Below are 20,111 nucleotides of genomic sequence, written 5' to 3'. Positions count from 1 at the left end.
GTCTCTCTCTCTCCATATCATCTACTCTCTCTCCTCTACGTATCAACTACTGTCTCTCTCTCCATATCATCTACTCTCTCTCCCTCTACGTATCAACTACTGTCTCTCTCTCCATATCATCTACTCTCTCCTTCTACATATCAACTACTGTCTCTCTCTCCATATCATCTACTGTCTCTCTCTCTCCATATCATCTCTCTCTCTCCTCTACATATCAACTACTGTCTCTCTCTACATATCATCTACTGTCTCTCTCTCCATATCATCTACTCTCTCTCCTCTACATATCAACTACTGTCTCTCTCTCCATATCATCTACTCTCTCTCCCTCTACATATAAACTACTGTCTCTCTCTCTCTCTCTCCATATCATCTACTCTCTCCCCCTCTACGTATCAACTACTGTCTCTCTCTATATATCATCTACTCTCTCTCCCTCTACATATCAACTACTGTCTCTCTACATATCAACTACTGTCTCTCTCTATATATATATCATCTACTCTCTCTCCCTCTACGTATCAACTACTGTCTCTCTCTCCATATCATCTACTCTCTCTCCCTCTACATATCAACTACTGTCTCTCTCTACATATCATCTACTCTCTCCCTCTACGTATCAACTGCTGTCTCTCTCTCTCCATATCATCTACTCTCTCCCTCTACGTATCAACTACTGTCTCTCTCTCCATATCATCTACTCTCTCTCCTCTACATATCAACTACTGTCTCTCTCTATATATATATCATCTACTCTCTCTCCTCTACATATCAACTACTGTCTCTCTCTCTCCATATCATCTACTCTCTCTCCTCTACATATCAACTACTGTCCTCTGTCTCTCTCCATCATCTCTCTCTCTCCTCTACATATCAACTACTGTCTCTCTCTCATCTACTCTCTCTCCCTCTACGTATCAACTACTGTCTCTCTCTCCATATCATCTACTCTCTCTCCTCTACATATCAACTACTGTCTCTCTCTCTCCATATCATCTACTCTCTCTCCTCTACATATCAACTACTGTCTCTCTCTCCATATCATCTACTCTCTCTCCTCTACATATCAACTACTGTCTCTCTCTCTCTCCATATCATCTACTCTCTCTCCTCTACGTATCAACTACTGTCTCTCTCTCCATATCATCTACTCTCTCCTCTACATATCAACTACTGTCTCTCTCTATATATATATCATCTACTCTCTCTCCTCTACATATCAACTACTGTCTCTCTCTCTCCATATCATCTACTCTCTCTCCCTCTACATATCAACTACTGTCTCTCTCTCCATATCATCTACTCTCTCTCCCTCTACGTATCAACTACTGTCTCTCTCCATATCATCTACTCTCTCTCCCTCTACATATCAACTACTGTCTCTCTCTCCATATCATCTACTCTCTCTCCTCTACATATCAACTACTGTCTCTCTCTCTCCATATCATCTACTCTCTCTCCCTCTACATATCAACTACTGTCTCTCTCTCCATATCATCTACTCTCTCTCCCTCTACATATCAACTACTGTCTGTCTCTCTCCATATCATCTACTCTCTCTCCCTCTACATATCAACTACTGTCTCTCTCTCTCCATATCATCTACTCTCTCTCCCTCTACATATCAACTACTGTCTCTCTCTCCATATCATCTACTCTCTCTCCTCTACATATCAACTACTGTCTCTCTCTCTCTCCATATCATCTACTCTCTCTCCCTCTACGTATCAACTACTGTCTCTCTCTCCATATCATCTACTCTCTCTCCTCTACGTATCAACTACTGTCTCTCTCTCTCCATATCATCTACTCTCTCCTCTACATATCAACTACTGTCTCTCTCTCCATATCATCTACTCTCTCTCCCTCTACATATCAACTACTGTCTCTCTCTCTCCATATCATCTACTCTCTCTCTCCCTCTACGTATCAACTACTGTCTCTCTCTCTCCATATCATCTACTCTCTCTCCTCTACATATCAACTACTGTCTCTCTCTCCATATCATCTACTCTCTCTCCCTCTACATATCAACTACTGTCTCTCTCTCTCCATATCATCTACTCTCTCTCCCTCTACGTATCAACTACTGTCTCTCTCTCCATATCATCTACTCTCTCTCCCTCTACGTATCAACTACTGTCTCTCTCTCCATATCATCTACTCTCTCTCCCTCTACGTATCAACTCCTGTCTCTCTCTCTCTATATCATCCTCTCTCTCCCTCTACGTATCAACTACTGTCTCTCTCTCTCTCCATATCATCTACTCTCTCCCCCTCTACGTATCAACTACTGTCTCTCTCTCTCTCTCTCTCTCCATATCATCTACTCTCTCCCCCTCTACGTATCAACTACTGTCTCTCTCTCTATATATCATCTACTCTCTCTCTCTCTACATATCAACTACTGTCTCTCTATATATATATATATAACATCTACTCTCTCTCCCTCTACATATCAACTCCTGTCTCTCTCTCTCTAGATCATGTACTCTCTCTCCCTCTACGTATCAACTACTGTCTCTCTCTACATATCATCTACTCTCTCTCCCTCTACGTATCAACTACTGTCTCTCTCTCTCCATATCATCTACTCTCTCTCCCTCTACGTATCAACTACTGTCTCTCTCTCTCCATATCATCTACTCTCTCTCCCTCTACGTATCAACTACTGTCTCTCTCTCTCCATATCATCTACTCTCTCTCCCTCTACGTATCAACTACTGTCTCTCTCTCCATAACATCTACTCTCTCTCCCTCTACGTATCAACTACTGTCTCTCTCTACATATCATCTACTCTCTCTCCCTCTACGTATCAACTACTGTCTCTCTCTCTCCATATCATCTACTCTCTCTCCCTCTACATATCAACTACTGTCTCTCTCTCTCTCCATATCATCTACTCTCTCTCCCTCTACGTATCAACTACTGTCTCTCTCTCTCCATATCATCTACTCTCTCTCCCTCTACGTATCAACTACTGTCTCTCTCTCCATATCATCTACTCTCTCTCCCTCTACGTATCAACTCCTGTCTCTCTCTCTCTATATCATCTACTCTCTCTCCCTCTACGTATCAACTACTGTCTCTCTCTCTCTCCATATCATCTACTCTCTCCCCTCTACGTCAATCTGTCTCTCTCTCTCTCTCTCTCTCCATATCATCTACTCTCTCCCCCTCTACGTATCAACTACTGTCTCTCTCTCTATATATATATATATATAACATCTACTCTCTCTCCCTCTACATATCAACTCCTGTCTCTCTCTCTCTAGATCATGTACTCTCTCTCCCTCTACGTATCAACTACTGTCTCTCTCTACATATCATCTACTCTCTCTCCTTCTACATATCAACTACTGTCTCTCTCTCCATATCATCTACTGTCTCTCTCTCTCCATATCATCTACTCTCTCTCCCTCTACATATCAACTACTGTCTCTCTCTACATATCATCTACTGTCTCTCTCTCTCCATATCATCTACTCTCTCTCCCTCTACATATCAACTACTGTCTCTCTCTCCATATCATCTACTCTCTCTCCCTCTACATATAAACTACTGTCTCTCTCTCTCTCTCTCTCCATATCATCTACTCTCTCCCCCTCTACGTATCAACTACTGTCTCTCTCTCTATATATCATCTACTCTCTCTCCCTCTACATATCAACTACTGTCTCTCTCTCTACATATCAACTACTGTCTCTCTCTATATATATATCATCTACTCTCTCTCCCTCTACGTATCAACTACTGTCTCTCTCTCCATATCATCTACTCTCTCTCCCTCTACATATCAACTACTGTCTCTCTCTACATATCATCTACTCTCTCTCCCTCTACATATCAACTACTGTCTCTCTCTATATATATATCATCTACTCTCTCTCCCTCTACATATGAACTACTGTCTCTCTCTCCATATCATCTACTCTCTCCTCTACATATCAACTACTGTCTCTCTCTCTCCATATCATCTACTCTCTCTCCTCTACGTATCAACTACTGTCTCTCTCTCCATATCATCTACTCTCTCTCCCTCTACATATCAACTACTGTCTCTCTCTCCATATCATCTACTCTCTCCCTCTACGTATCAACTACTGTCTCTCTCTCCATATCATCTACTCTCTCTCCCTCTACATATCAACTACTGTCTCTCTCTCTCCATATCATCTACTCTCTCTCCCTCTACATATCAACTACTGTCTCTCTCTCCATATCATCTACTCTCTCTCCCTCTACATATCAACTACTGTCTCTCTCTCTCTCCATATCATCTACTCTCTCTCCCTCTACGTATCAACTACTGTCTCTCTCTCTCCATATCATCTACTCTCTCTCCCTCTACGTATCAACTACTGTCTCTCTCTCTCCATATCATCTACTCTCTCTCCCTCTACATATCAACTACTGTCTCTCTCTCCATATCATCTACTCTCTCTCCCTCTACATATCAACTACTGTCTCTCTCTCTCTCCATATCATCTACTCTCTCTCCCTCTACGTATCAACTACTGTCTCTCTCTCTCTCCATATCATCTACTCTCTCTCCTCTACATATCAACTACTGTCTCTCTCTCCATATCATCTACTCTCTCTCCTCTACATATCAACTACTGTCTCTCTCTCTCCATATCATCTACTCTCTCTCCCTCTACGTATCAACTACTGTCTCTCTCTCCATATCATCTACTCTCTCTCCCTCTACGTATCAACTACTGTCTCTCTCTCCATATCATCTACTCTCTCTCCCTCTACGTATCAACTCCTGTCTCTCTCTCTCTATATCATCTACTCTCTCTCCCTCTACGTATCAACTACTGTCTCTCTCTCTCTCCATATCATCTACTCTCTCCCCCTCTACGTATCAACTACTGTCTCTCTCTCTCTCTCTCTCTCCATATCATCTACTCTCTCCCCCTCTACGTATCAACTACTGTCTCTCTCTCTATATATCATCTACTCTCTCTCTCTCTACATATCAACTACTGTCTCTCTCTCTATATATATATATATATAACATCTACTCTCTCTCCCTCTACATATCAACTCCTGTCTCTCTCTCTCTAGATCATGTACTCTCTCTCCCTCTACGTATCAACTACTGTCTCTCTCTACATATCATCTACTCTCTCTCCCTCTACGTATCAACTACTGTCTCTCTCTCTCCATATCATCTACTCTCTCTCCCTCTACGTATCAACTACTGTCTCTCTCTCTCCATATCATCTACTCTCTCTCCCTCTACGTATCAACTACTGTCTCTCTCTCTCCATATCATCTACTCTCTCTCCCTCTACGTATCAACTACTGTCTCTCTCTCCATAACATCTACTCTCTCTCCCTCTACGTATCAACTACTGTCTCTCTCTACATATCATCTACTCTCTCTCCCTCTACGTATCAACTACTGTCTCTCTCTCTCCATATCATCTACTCTCTCTCCCTCTACATATCAACTACTGTCTCTCTCTACATATCATCTACTCTCTCTCCCTCTACATATCAACTACTGTCTCTCTCTCTCCATATCATCTACTCTCTCTCCCTCTACATATCAACTACTGTCTCTCTCTCTCTCTCTCCATATCATCTACTCTCTCCTCTACGTATCAACTACTGTCTCTCTCTCTATATATCATCTACTCTCTCTCCCTCTACATATCAACTACTGTCTCTCTCTCTACATATCAACTACTGTCTCTCTCTCTCCATATCATCTACTCTCTCTCCCTCTACGTATCAACTACTGTCTCTCTCTCCATATCATCTACTCTCTCTCCCTCTACGTATCAACTACTGTCTCTCTCTCTCCATATCATCTACTCTCTCTCCCTCTACATATCAACTACTGTCTCTCTCTACATATCATCTACTGTCTCTCTCTCTCCATATCATCTACTCTCTCTCCCTCTACGTATCAACTGCTGTCTCTCTCTCTCCATATCATCTACTCTCTCCCTCTACATATCAACTACTGTCTCTCTCTCCATATCATCTACTCTCTCTCCTTCTACATATCAACTACTGTCTCTCTCTCCATATCATCTACTGTCTCTCTCTCTCCATATCATCTACTCTCTCTCCCTCTACATATCAACTACTGTCTCTCTCTACATATCATCTACTGTCTCTCTCTCTCCATATCATCTACTCTCTCTCCTCTACATATCAACTACTGTCTCTCTCTCCATATCATCTACTCTCTCTCCCTCTACATATAAACTACTGTCTCTCTCTCTCTCTCCATATCATGTACTCTCTCCCCTCTACGTATCAACTACTGTCTCTCTCTCTATATATCATCTCTACTCTCTCTCCCTCTACATATCAACTACTGTCTCTCTCTCTACATATCAACTACTGTCTCTCTCTATATATATATCATCTACTCTCTCTCCCTCTACGTATCAACTACTGTCTCTCTCCATATCATCTACTCTCTCCCTCTACATATCAACTACTGTCTCTCTCTACATATCATCTACTCTCTCTCCCTCTACGTATCAACTGCTGTCTCTCTCTCTCCATATCATCTACTCTCTCTCCCTCTACGTATCAACTACTGTCTCTCTCTCCATATCATCTACTCTCTCTCCCTCTACATATCAACTACTGTCTCTCTCTATATATATATCATCTACTCTCTCTCCCTCTACATATCAACTACTGTCTCTCTCTCTCCATATCATCTACTCTCTCTCCCTCTACATATCAACTACTGTCTCTCTCTCTCCATATCATCTACTCTCTCTCCCTCTACGTATCAACTACTGTCTCTCTCTCCATATCATCTACTCTCTCTCCCTCTACATATCAACTACTGTCTCTCTCTCCATATCATCTACTCTCTCTCCCTCTACATATCAACTACTGTCTCTCTCTCCATATCATCTACTCTCTCTCCCTCTACGTATCAACTACTGTCTCTCTCTCCATATCATCTACTCTCTCTCCCTCTACATATCAACTACTGTCTCTCTCTCTCCATATCATCTACTCTCTCTCCCTCTACATATCAACTACTGTCTCTCTCTCCATATCATCTACTCTCTCTCCCTCTACATATCAACTACTGTCTCTCTCTCTCTCCATATCATCTACTCTCTCTCCCTCTACGTATCAACTACTGTCTCTCTCTCTCCATATCATCTACTCTCTCTCCCTCTACGTATCAACTACTGTCTCTCTCTCTCCATATCATCTACTCTCTCTCCCTCTACATATCAACTACTGTCTCTCTCTCCAAATCATCTACTCTCTCTCCCTCTACATATCAACTACTGTCTCTCTCTCTCTCCATATCATCTACTCTCTCTCTCCCTCTACGTATCAACTACTGTCTCTCTCTCTCCATATCATCTACTCTCTCTCCCTCTACATATCAACTACTGTCTCTCTCTCCATATCATCTACTCTCTCTCCCTCTACATATCAACTACTGTCTCTCTCTCTCCATATCATCTACTCTCTCTCCCTCTACGTATCAACTACTGTCTCTCTCTCCATATCATCTACTCTCTCTCCCTCTACGTATCAACTACTGTCTCTCTCTCCATATCATCTACTCTCTCTCCCTCTACGTATCAACTACTGTCTCTCTCTCTCCATATCATCTACTCTCTCTCCCTCTACGTATCAACTACTGTCTCTCTCTCTCCATATCATCTACTCTCTCTCCCTCTACGTATCAACTACTGTCTCTCTCTCTCCATATCATCTACTCTCTCTCCCTCTACGTATCAACTACTGTCTCTCTCTCCATAACATCTACTCTCTCTCCCTCTACGTATCAACTACTGTCTCTCTCTACATATCATCTACTCTCTCTCCCTCTACGTATCAACTACTGTCTCTCTCTCTCCATATCATCTACTCTCTCTCCCTCTACATATCAACTACTGTCTCTCTCTCTCTCCATATCATCTACTCTCTCTCCCTCTACGTATCAACTACTGTCTCTCTCTCCATATCATCTACTCTCTCTCCCTCTACGTATCAACTCCTGTCTCTCTCTCTCTATATCATCTACTCTCTCTCCCTCTACGTATCAACTACTGTCTCTCTCTCTCTCCATATCATCTACTCTCTCCCCCTCTACGTATCAACTACTGTCTCTCTCTCTCTCTCTCTCTCCATATCATCTACTCTCTCCCCCTCTACGTATCAACTACTGTCTCTCTCTATATATCATCTACTCTCTCTCTCTCTACATATCAACTACTGTCTCTCTCTCTATATATATATATATATAACATCTACTCTCTCTCCCTCTACATATCAACTCCTGTCTCTCTCTCTAGATCATGTACTCTCTCTCCCTCTACGTATCAACTACTGTCTCTCTCTACATATCATCTACTCTCTCTCCTTCTACATATCAACTACTGTCTCTCTCCATATCATCTACTGTCTCTCTCTCTCCATATCATCTACTCTCTCTCCCTCTACATATCAACTACTGTCTCTCTACATATCATCTACTGTCTCTCTCTCTCCATATCATCTACTCTCTCTCCCTCTACATATCAACTACTGTCTCTCTCTCCATATCATCTACTCTCTCCCTCTACATATAAACTACTGTCTCTCTCTCTCTCTCTCTCCATATCATCTACTCTCTCCCCTCTACGTATCAACTACTGTCTCTCTCTCTATATATCATCTACTCTCTCTCCTCTACATATCAACTACTGTCTCTCTCTACATATCAACTACTGTCTCTCTCTATATATATATCATCTACTCTCTCTCCTCTACGTATCAACTACTGTCTCTCTCTCCATATCATCTACTCTCTCTCCTCTACATATCAACTACTGTCTCTCTCTACATATCATCTACTCTCTCTCCCTCTACGTATCAACTGCTGTCTCTCTCTCTCCATATCATCTACTCTCTCTCCCTCTACGTATCAACTACTGTCTCTCTCTCCATATCATCTACTCTCTCTCCCTCTACATATCAACTACTGTCTCTCTCTATATATATATCATCTACTCTCTCTCCCTCTACATATGAACTACTGTCTCTCTCTCTCCATATCATCTACTCTCTCTCCCTCTACATATCAACTACTGTCTCTCTCTCCATATCATCTACTCTCTCTCCCTCTACGTATCAACTACTGTCTCTCTCTCCATATCATCTACTCTCTCTCCCTCTACATATCAACTACTGTCTCTCTCTCCATATCATCTACTCTCTCTCCTCTACGTATCAACTACTGTCTCTCTCCATATCATCTACTCTCTCTCCTCTACATATCAACTACTGTCTCTCTCTCTCCATATCATCTACTCTCTCTCCTCTACATATCAACTACTGTCTCTCCATATCATCTACTCTCTCTCCTCTACATATCAACTACTGTCTCTCTCTCTCTCCATATCATCTACTCTCTCTCCCTCTACGTATCAACTACTGTCTCTCTCTCTCCATATCATCTACTCTCTCTCCCTCTACGTATCAACTACTGTCTCTCTCTCTCCATATCATCTACTCTCTCTCCTCTACATATCAACTACTGTCTCTCTCTCCATATCATCTACTCTCTCTCCTCTACATATCAACTACTGTCTCTCTCTCTCCATATCATCTACTCTCTCTCCCTCTACGTATCAACTACTGTCTCTCTCTCTCCATATCATCTACTCTCTCTCCCTCTACATATCAACTACTGTCTCTCTCTCCATATCATCTACTCTCTCCCTCTACATATCAACTACTGTCTCTCTCTCCATATCATCTACTCTCTCTCCCTCTACGTATCAACTACTGTCTCTCTCTCCATATCATCTACTCTCTCTCCCTCTACATATCAACTACTGTCTCTCTCTCCATATCATCTACTCTCTCTCCTCTACGTATCAACTCCTGTCTCTCTCTCTCTATATCATCTACTCTCTCTCCCTCTACGTATCAACTACTGTCTCTCTCTCTCCATATCATCTACTCTCTCCCCTCTACGTATCAACTACTGTCTCTCTCTCTCTCTCTCTCCATATCATCTACTCTCTCCCCTCTACGTATCAACTACTGTCTCTCTCTCTATATATCATCTACTCTCTCTCTCTCTACATATCAACTACTGTCTCTCTCTCTATATATATATATATATAACATCTACTCTCTCTCCTCTACATATCAACTCCTGTCTCTCTCTCTCTAGATCATGTACTCTCTCTCCCCTCTACGTATCAACTACTGTCTCTCTCTACATATCATCTACTCTCTCCCTCTACGTATCAACTACTGTCTCTCTCTCTCCATATCATCTCTCTCTCTCCCTCTACGTATCAACTACTGTCTCTCTCTCTCCATATCATCTACTCTCTCTCCCTCTACGTATCAACTACTGTCTCTCTCTCTCCATATCATCTACTCTCTCTCCCTCTACGTATCAACTACTGTCTCTCTCTCCATAACATCTACTCTCTCTCCCTCTACGTATCAACTACTGTCTCTCTCTACATATCATCTACTCTCTCTCCCTCTACGTATCAACTACTGTCTCTCTCTCTCCATATCATCTACTCTCTCTCCCTCTACATATCAACTACTGTCTCTCTCTACATATCATCTACTCTCTCTCCCTCTACATATCAACTACTGTCTCTCTCTCTCCATATCATCTACTCTCTCTCCCTCTACATATCAACTACTGTCTCTCTCTCTCTCTCTCTCCATATCATCTACTCTCTCCCCCTCTACGTATCAACTACTGTCTCTCTCTCTATATATCATCTACTCTCTCTCCCTCTACATATCAACTACTGTCTCTCTCTCTACATATCAACTACTGTCTCTCTCTCTCCATATCATCTACTCTCTCTCCCTCTACGTATCAACTACTGTCTCTCTCTCCATATCATCTACTCTCTCTCCCTCTACGTATCAACTACTGTCTCTCTCTCCATATCATCTACTCTCTCTCCTCTACGTATCAACTACTGTCTCTCTCTCTCCATATCATCTACTCTCTCTCTACATATCAACTACTGTCTCTCTCTCCATATCATCTACTCTCTCTCCTCTACATATCAACTACTGTCTCTCTCTCTCTCCATATCATCTACTCTCTCTCCCTCTACGTATCAACTACTGTCTCTCTCTCTCCATATCATCTACTCTCTCTCCCTCTACATATCAACTACTGTCTCTCTCTCCATATCATCTACTCTCTCTCCCTCTACATATCAACTACTGTCTCTCTCTCTCCATATCATCTACTCTCTCTCCCTCTACGTATCAACTACTGTCTCTCTCTCCATATCATCTACTCTCTCTCCCTCTACGTATCAACTACTGTCTCTCTCTCCATATCATCTACTCTCTCTCCCTCTACGTATCAACTCCTGTCTCTCTCTCTCTATATCATCTACTCTCTCTCCCTCTACGTATCAACTACTGTCTCTCTCTCTCTCCATATCATCTACTCTCTCCCCCTCTACGTATCAACTACTGTCTCTCTCTCTCTCTCTCCATATCATCTACTCTCTCCCCCTCTACGTATCAACTACTGTCTCTCTCTATATATCATCTACTCTCTTTCTCTCTACATATCAACTACTGTCTCTCTCTCTATATATATATATATATAACATCTACTCTCTCTCCTCTACATATCAACTCCTGTCTCTCTCTCTCTAGATCATGTACTCTCTCTCCCTCTACGTATCAACTACTGTCTCTCTCTACATATCATCTACTCTCTCTCCTCCACGTATCAACTACTGTCTCTCTCTCTCCATATCATCTACTCTCTCTCCCTCTACGTATCAACTACTGTCTCTCTCTCTCCATATCATCTACTCTCTCTCCTCTACTTATCAACTACTGTCTCTCTCTCTCCATATCATCTACTCTCTCTCCCTCTACGTATCAACTACTGTCTCTCTCTCCATAACATCTACTCTCTCTCCCTCTACGTATCAACTACTGTCTCTCTCTACATATCATCTCTCTCTCTCCCTCTACGTATCAACTACTGTCTCTCTCTCTCCATATCATCTACTCTCTCTCTCTACATATCAACTACTGTCTCTCTCTACATATCATCTACTCTCTCTCCCTCTACATATCAACTACTGTCTCTCTCTCTCCATATCATCTACTCTCTCTCCCTCTACATATCAACTACTGTCTCTCTCTCTCTCTCCATATCATCTACTCTCTCCCCTCTACGTATCAACTACTGTCTCTCTCTCTATATATCATCTACTCTCTCTCCTCTACATATCAACTACTGTCTCTCTCTCTACATATCAACTACTGTCTCTCTCTCTCCATATCATCTACTCTCTCCCTCTACGTATCAACTACTGTCTCTCTCTCCATATCATCTACTCTCTCTCCCTCTACGTATCAACTACAGTCTCTCTCTCTCCATATCATCTACTCTCTCTCCTCTACATATCAACTACTGTCTCTCTCTACATATCATCTACTGTCTCTCTCTCTCCATATCATCTACTCTCTCTCCCTCTACGTATCAACTGCTGTCTCTCTCTCTCCATATCATCTACTCTCTCTCCCTCTACATATCAACTACTGTCTCTCTCTCCATATCATCTACTCTCTCTCCTTCTACATATCAACTACTGTCTCTCTCTCCATATCATCTACTGTCTCTCTCTCTCCATATCATCTACTCTCTCTCCTCTACATATCAACTACTGTCTCTCTCTACATATCATCTACTGTCTCTCTCTCCATATCATCTACTCTCTCTCCCTCTACATATCAACTACTGTCTCTCTCTCCATATCATCTACTCTCTCTCCCTCTACATATAAACTACTGTCTCTCTCTCTCTCTTCCATATCATCTACTCTCTCCCCTCTACGTATCAACTACTGTCTCTCTCTCTATATATCATCTACTCTCTCTCTCCTCTACATATCAACTACTGTCTCTCTCTACATATCAACTACTGTCTCTCTCTATATATATATCATCTACTCTCTCTCCTCTACGTATCAACTACTGTCTCTCTCTCCATATCATCTACTCTCTCTCCCTCTACATATCAACTACTGTCTCTCTCTACATATCATCATCTCTCTCCCTCTACGTATCAACTGCTGTCTCTCTCTCTCCATATCATCTACTCTCTCTCCCTCTACATATCAACTACTGTCTCTCTCTCCATATCATCTACTCTCTCTCCTCTACGTATCAACTACTGTCTCTCTCTCCATAACATCTACTCTCTCTCCTCTACGTATCAACTACTGTCTCTCTCTCTCCATATCATCTAATCTCTCTCCCTCTACATATCAACTACTGTCTCTCTCTCCATATCATCTACTCTCTCTCCCTCTACGTATCAACTACTGTCTCTCTCTCTCCATATCATCTACTCTCTCTCCCTCTACATATCAACTACTGTCTCCCTCTACATATCAACTACTGTCTCTCTCTCTACATATCAACTACTGTCTCTCTCTCTCCATATCATCTACTCTCTCTCCCTCTACGTATCAACTACTGTCTCTCTCTCCATATCATCTACTCTCTCTCCCTCTACGTATCAACTACAGTCTCTCTCTCTCCATATCATCTACTCTCTCTCCCTCTACATATCAACTACTGTCTCTCTCTACATATCATCTACTGTCTCTCTCTCTCCATATCATCTACTCTCTCTCCCTCTACGTATCAACTGCTGTCTCTCTCTCTCCATATCATCTACTCTCTCTCCCTCTACATATCAACTACTGTCTCTCTCTCCATATCATCTACTCTCTCTCCTTCTACATATCAACTACTGTCTCTCTCTCCATATCATCTACTGTCTCTCTCTCTCCATATCATCTACTCTCTCTCCCTCTACATATCAACTACTGTCTCTCTCTACATATCATCTACTGTCTCTCTCTCCATATCATCTACTCTCTCTCCCTCTACATATCAACTACTGTCTCTCTCTCCATATCATCTACTCTCTCTCCCTCTACATATAAACTACTGTCTCTCTCTCTCTCTCTCTCCATATCATCTACTCTCTCCCCTCTACGTATCAACTACTGTCTCTCTATATATCATCTACTCTCTCTCCCTCTACATATCAACTACTGTCTCTCTCTACATATCAACTACTGTCTCTCTCTATATATATATCATCTACTCTCTCTCCCTCTACGTATCAACTACTGTCTCTCTCTCCATATCATCTACTCTCTCTCCCTCTACATATCAACTACTGTCTCTCTCTACATATCATCTACTCTCTCTCCCTCTACGTATCAACTGCTGTCTCTCTCTCTCCATATCATCTACTCTCTCTCCCTCTACATATCAACTACTGTCTCTCTCTCTCCATATCATCTACTCTCTCTCCCTCTACGTATCAACTACTGTCTCTCTCTCCATAACATCTACTCTCTCTCCCTCTACGTATCAACTACTGTCTCTCTCTCTCCATATCATCTAATCTCTCTCCCTCTACATATCAACTACTGTCTCTCTCTCCATATCATCTACTCTCTCTCCCTCTACGTATCAACTACTGTCTCTCTCTCTCCATATCATCTACTCTCTCTCCCTCTACATATCAACTACTGTCTCTCTCTACATATCATCTACTCTCTCTCCCTCTACATATCAACTACTGTCTCTCTCTCTCCATATCATCTACTCTCTCTCCCTCTACATATCAACTACTGTCTCTCTCTCTCCATATCATCTACTCTCTCCCCCTCTACGTATCAACTACTGTCTCTCTCTCTATATATCATCTACTCTCTCTCCCTCTACATATCAACTACTGTCTCTCTCTCTACATATCAACTACTGTCTCTCTATATATATATCATCTACTCTCTCTCCCTCTACGTATCAACTACTGTCTCTCTCTCCATATCATCTACTCTCTCTCCCTCTACATATCAACTACTGTCTCTCTCTCTCCATATCATCTACTCTCTCTCCCTCTACATATCAACTACTGTCTCTCTCTCCATATCATCTACTCTCTCTCCCTCTACGTATCAACTACTGTCTCTCTCTCTCCATATCATCTACTCTCTCTCCCTCTACATATCAACTACTGTCTCTCTCTACATATCATCTACTCTCTCTCCCTCTACATATCAACTACTGTCTCTCTCTCCATATCATCTACTCTCTCCCCCTCTACGTATCAACTACTGTCTCTCTCTCTATATATCATCTACTCTCTCTCCCTCTACATATCAACTACTGTCTCTCTCTCTACATATCAACTACTGTCTCTCTCTATATATATATCATCTACTCTCTCTCCCTCTACGTATCAACTACTGTCTCTCTCTCCATATCATCTACTCTCTCTCCCTCTACATATCAACTACTGTCTCTCTCTCTCCATATCATCTACTCTCTCTCCCTCTACGTATCAACTACTGTCTCTCTCTCCATATCATCTACTCTCTCTCCCTCTACGTATCAACTACTGTCTCTCTCTCTCCATATCATCTACTCTCTCTCCCTCTACATATCAACTACTGTCTCTCTCTACATATCATCTACTCTCTCTCCCTCTACGTATCAACTGCTGTCTCTCTCTCTCCATATCATCTACTCTCTCTCCCTCTACATATCAACTACTGTCTCTCTCTCCATATCATCTACTCTCTCTCCCTCTACGTATCAACTACTGTCTCTCTCTCTACATATCATCTACTCTCTCTCCCTCTACGCACCAACTACTGTCTCTCTCTCCATATCATCTACTCTCTCTCCCTCTACATATCAACTACTGTCTCTCTCTCCATATCATCTACTCTCTCTCCCTCTACGTATCAACTACTGTCTCTCTCTCCATATCATCTACTCTCTCTCTCTCTCCATATCATCTACTGTCTCTCTCTCTCTCTCTCTCCATATCATCTACTCTCTCCCCCTCTACGTATCAACTACTGTCTCTCTCTCCATATCATCTACTCTCTCTCCCTCTACGTATCAACTACTGTCTCTCTCTCCATATCATCTACTCTCTCTCCCTCTACATATCAACTACTGTCTCTCTCTACATATCATCTACTGTCTCTCTCTCTCCATATCATCTACTCTCTCTCCCTCTACATATCAACTACTGTCTCTCTCTCCATATCATCTACTCTCTCTCCCTCTACATATCAACTACTGTCTCTCTCTCTCTCTCCATATCATCTACTCTCTCCCCCTCTACGTATCAACTACTGTCTCTCTCTCTATATATCATCTACTCTCTCTCCCTCTACATATCAACTACTGTCTCTCTCTCTACACATCAACTACTGTCTCTCTCTATATATATATCATCTACTCTCTCTCCCTCTACGTATCAACTACTGTCTCTCTCTCCATATCATCTACTCTCTCTCCCTCTACATATCAACTACTGTCTCTCTCTACATATCATCTACTCTCTCTCCCTCTACGTATCAACTGCTGTCTCTCTCTCTCCATATCATCTACTCTCTCTCCCTCTACATATCAACTACTGTCTCTCTCTCTCCATATCATCTACTCTCTCTCCCTCTACATATCAACTACTGTCTCTCTCTACATATCATCTACTCTCTCTCCCTCTACGTATCAACTGCTGTCTCTCTCTCTACATATCATCTACTCTCTCTCCCTCTACGTATCAACTACTGTCTCTCTCTACATATCATCTACTCTCTCTCCCTCTACATATCAACTCCTGTCTCTCTCTCTCTAGATCATCTACTCTCTCTCCCTCTACATATCAACTACTGTCTCTCTCTATATATATATATATCATCTACTCTCTCTCCCTCTACATATCAACTACTGTCTCTCTCTCTACATATCAACTACTGTCTCTCTCTCTATATATATAATCTACTCTCTCTCCCTCTACATATCAACTACTGTCTCTCTCTCCACATATCAACTACTGTCCCCTTCTCTCTCCATGATAACCCCAGTGGGTTTTTGTGATCATTGTTTAGTAACAGAGGTGGTGTACATTAATGCTGTAAAACCCAAAAGTGCATACTGACATTTTAATATCACTTTATTGAGTGATGGTCACTTCAGGAAATGTTTTAGTTTTTTCTGGGAGAGGTGGAGGTCTCAAAAGGCCAGTTTTGTATCCCTCCAACAGTGGTGGGATATAAAGAAAATCAAGGTTTCAACAATTCTGTAATCAATACACAATGAATGTCACCACAGACATCACCAGATCAATGAACACCCCTGAGTCTGAAATAGTGGAAGTCCTGACATTAGTTGAGACCACAGGAGATCGAGGTCATACTCAGGCCCTCAAGATTTAAAAAAAGCTGCATTGGCAGACCTGCTGGGTATCAGAGCACATGGGGCATTAGTGAGAAGTAAGTTTCAATTTATCTTTGGTTCAGAGAAAAAGAATGTACAAAGATTAATGATTATTTTCCAAATCAGCTGTTGGACAGGAGCTCCCTAGCCCTAGAGAAATTAGAAAGAGGGCAGTAGAGTTCTATGCTGAGCTCTACAAGTGTGAGGACAAAGAGGATATAACAGTGGCGGGCTCCATGAGCTCAGGGTGAACGAGAGCAACCATTGTCTTTGCACACTTTGGAACAAAGGTGTGAGGGGGGTAAACACAGGGGACAGGTTTACATGCACATAAGAACAGGAATAGGAACAGAGGTATGAGGGGGGGGTAAACACAGGGGACAGGTTTACATGCACATAAGAACAGGAACAGAGGTATGAGGAGGTAAACACAGGGGACAGGTTTACATGCACATAAGAACAGGAACAGAGGTATGGGGGGGTAAACACAGGGGACAGGTTTACATGCACATAAGAACAGGAACAGAGGTATGAGGGGGTAAACACAGGGACAGGTTTACATACACATAAGAACAGGAATAGGAACAGAGGTATGAGGGGGGTAAACACAGGGGACAGGTTTACATGCACATAAGAACAGGAACAGAGGTATGGGGGGGTAAACACAGGGGACAGGTTAACATGCACATAAGAACAGGAACAGAGGTATGGGGGGGGGTAAACACAGGGGACAGGTTAACATGCACATAAGAACAGGAACAGAGGTATGAGGGGGTAAACACAGGGGACAGGTTTACATACACATAAGAAGAGGGACAGAGGTATGAGGGAAGGGGGTACATGGACTCTCTCATGCCACCCACCTGAGTCTAGCAGCAGACGAACCACATCCATCTTCCCATAGAGAGCTGCCTCGTGGAGAGCACTGCCATTCTCCGTCTGAGAGAGAGAGAGAGAGAGAGAGAGAGAGAGAGAGAGAGAGAGAGAGAGAGAGAGAGGTAAAGAGATGGGGGAGGGTAAGAGAGCGAGAAGGAGACCAAATAATAGAGGGCAAGAGAGGGGGGAGTGATGTGGGAGAGAGAAAGAAAATATTGATTTTAAGACATCGCCCAAGAAAACTCTTTGTACACAGAGTCGCATTGTGGGAACATCCCATTCCCTCTCCATATGGCCTGGATGCTAGTGGCATTAGGCCTTGTAGAATACATTGGTCTATTGGTGGCATGATGCAATGCAGAGAAACTGTGGGAGGGGACATCAACTTGTGGGCGCCATCTTGAATTTCCATAGTTGTCAAAGATTTAGTGTACAGTAACTGTGATTACTTAGACAAGCATTTTAAAACCACACACCCCCTGTGTGTTTCAGTACCTCTGACCTTAGCTGGATCTCTCACAATAACACCCAGCCAGGCTCCTGCCTTGTGACTAATTGCAACAAGCATGCTGTGTGTACACACACACACACACTATACCTTGTTTTTCCTCAATCACCAAGGTATTATCAACGCAGCCAGGAAAGACCCCAAAAATCCAACACATCGACACTCCTGTGTTCCAACACAACTAATCCTGGTGCGTCTGACTGACCCTTACAGTTCAAAGGTCAAAGCATGCCAATGAAAGGGCATCTGATCATCCAATACCACAGAATCCAGAAGACCAGATCAAAAACAGGAACGTAAAAGATCCAAATCGAGAAAAGACGGAAAGCTTCACAACCCACGGTGACATGGAACTAGAGGTGACTGGGCGATGAGTTTGGAGGGAGCACACACGCATACATCGAGGGACAGGAAACCAAACCGGCAGACCCTCCCCCACTTCCCCCCTCAAACCCCTTCCTGTGTCGTTTCCCATGGCGATTAGTTGGTGATGTCACTGGAAAATGAGGAAATCTATTCACAACGAAGACAGTCTGTTTGACTGAAGACTGAGGGGGGTTTTGTTTTGGTGCTTTATTTTACCAAATGTTCTCCCATTGCTAGTTATGACCTTGTTTCATCGCTGCAACTCTGAAACATGACCCACCTAGACGCGCTAATTCTTAACACAGTGCTCGCTTAACTTCTTGGTGACTGGGGGGCAGTATTGAGTAGCTTGGTTGAATAAGGTTCCCAGAGTAAACTGCCTGCTACTCAGCCATAAAAGCTAAAATATGCATATAATTAGTAGATTTGGATAGAAAACACTCTGAAGTTTCTAAAAACTGTTTGAATGATGTCTGTGACTATAACAGAACTCATATGGCAGGCAAAAACCAGAGAAAAATCCAACCAGGAAGTGGGAAATCTGAGGTTTGTAGGTTTTCAACTCATAGCCTATCGAAGATACAGTGGGATATTGGTCATGTTACACTCCCTAATGTCAACAGTCTTTAGAACTTTGTTTGAGGCTTCTACTGTAAAGGGGGGCCGAATGAGAGTGGATTGAGCCAGGTGTCTGGCAGATTGCCACGAGCTCGTGACGCGCGGTCAGGTGAAAGTTAGCTTGCATTCCATTGGTTTTCTACAGACAAAGGAATTCTCCAGTTGGAACATTATTGTAGATGTATGTTAAGAACATCCTAAAGATTGATTCTATACTTCGTTTGACATGTTTCTAAGACCTGTAATATAACCTTTTGGACTTTTCGTCCGACCTTTCGGCTGGACTTGCACGCGCGTTTGGATTTGAATACCAAAAGCCCTAACAAAAGGAGCTATTTGAATATGAACTTTATAGAACAAATCAAACATTTATTGTAGAACTGGGCTTCCTGGGAGTGCATTCTGATGAAGATCATCAAAGATAAGTGAATATTTATAATGTTATTTCTGACTTCTGTTGACTGCAAA

The 20,111-nt window shown here is 42.4% G+C and overlaps 1 protein-coding gene across 3 annotated transcripts in view; it reads right to left on the bottom strand.

Annotated features, from left to right (window-relative positions):
* anks1b (ankyrin repeat and sterile alpha motif domain containing 1B) overlaps positions 1-20,111 on the bottom strand; it is a 414,498-nt gene that overhangs the window by 256,628 nt on the left and 137,759 nt on the right. For 2 of the 3 annotated variants that reach the window (XM_065008369.1, XM_065008370.1), the window contains exon 6: positions 18,139-18,214. In XM_065008369.1, coding sequence (XP_064864441.1) covers positions 18,139-18,214 — 76 coding nt within the window. Of the gene's footprint in view, positions 1-18,138; positions 18,215-18,749; positions 18,998-20,111 lie in introns of those variants that run through there. The other variant, XM_065008371.1, reaches the window with a different exon arrangement.

Source organism: Oncorhynchus nerka, linkage group LG23, assembly GCF_034236695.1.
Source record: "Oncorhynchus nerka isolate Pitt River linkage group LG23, Oner_Uvic_2.0, whole genome shotgun sequence".
In the NCBI taxonomy this organism is placed as follows: Eukaryota; Metazoa; Chordata; class Actinopteri; order Salmoniformes; family Salmonidae; genus Oncorhynchus; species Oncorhynchus nerka.
The sequence above is the reverse complement of the archived record's forward strand: the minus strand, read 5'-3'. Positions and strand labels throughout refer to the sequence as shown.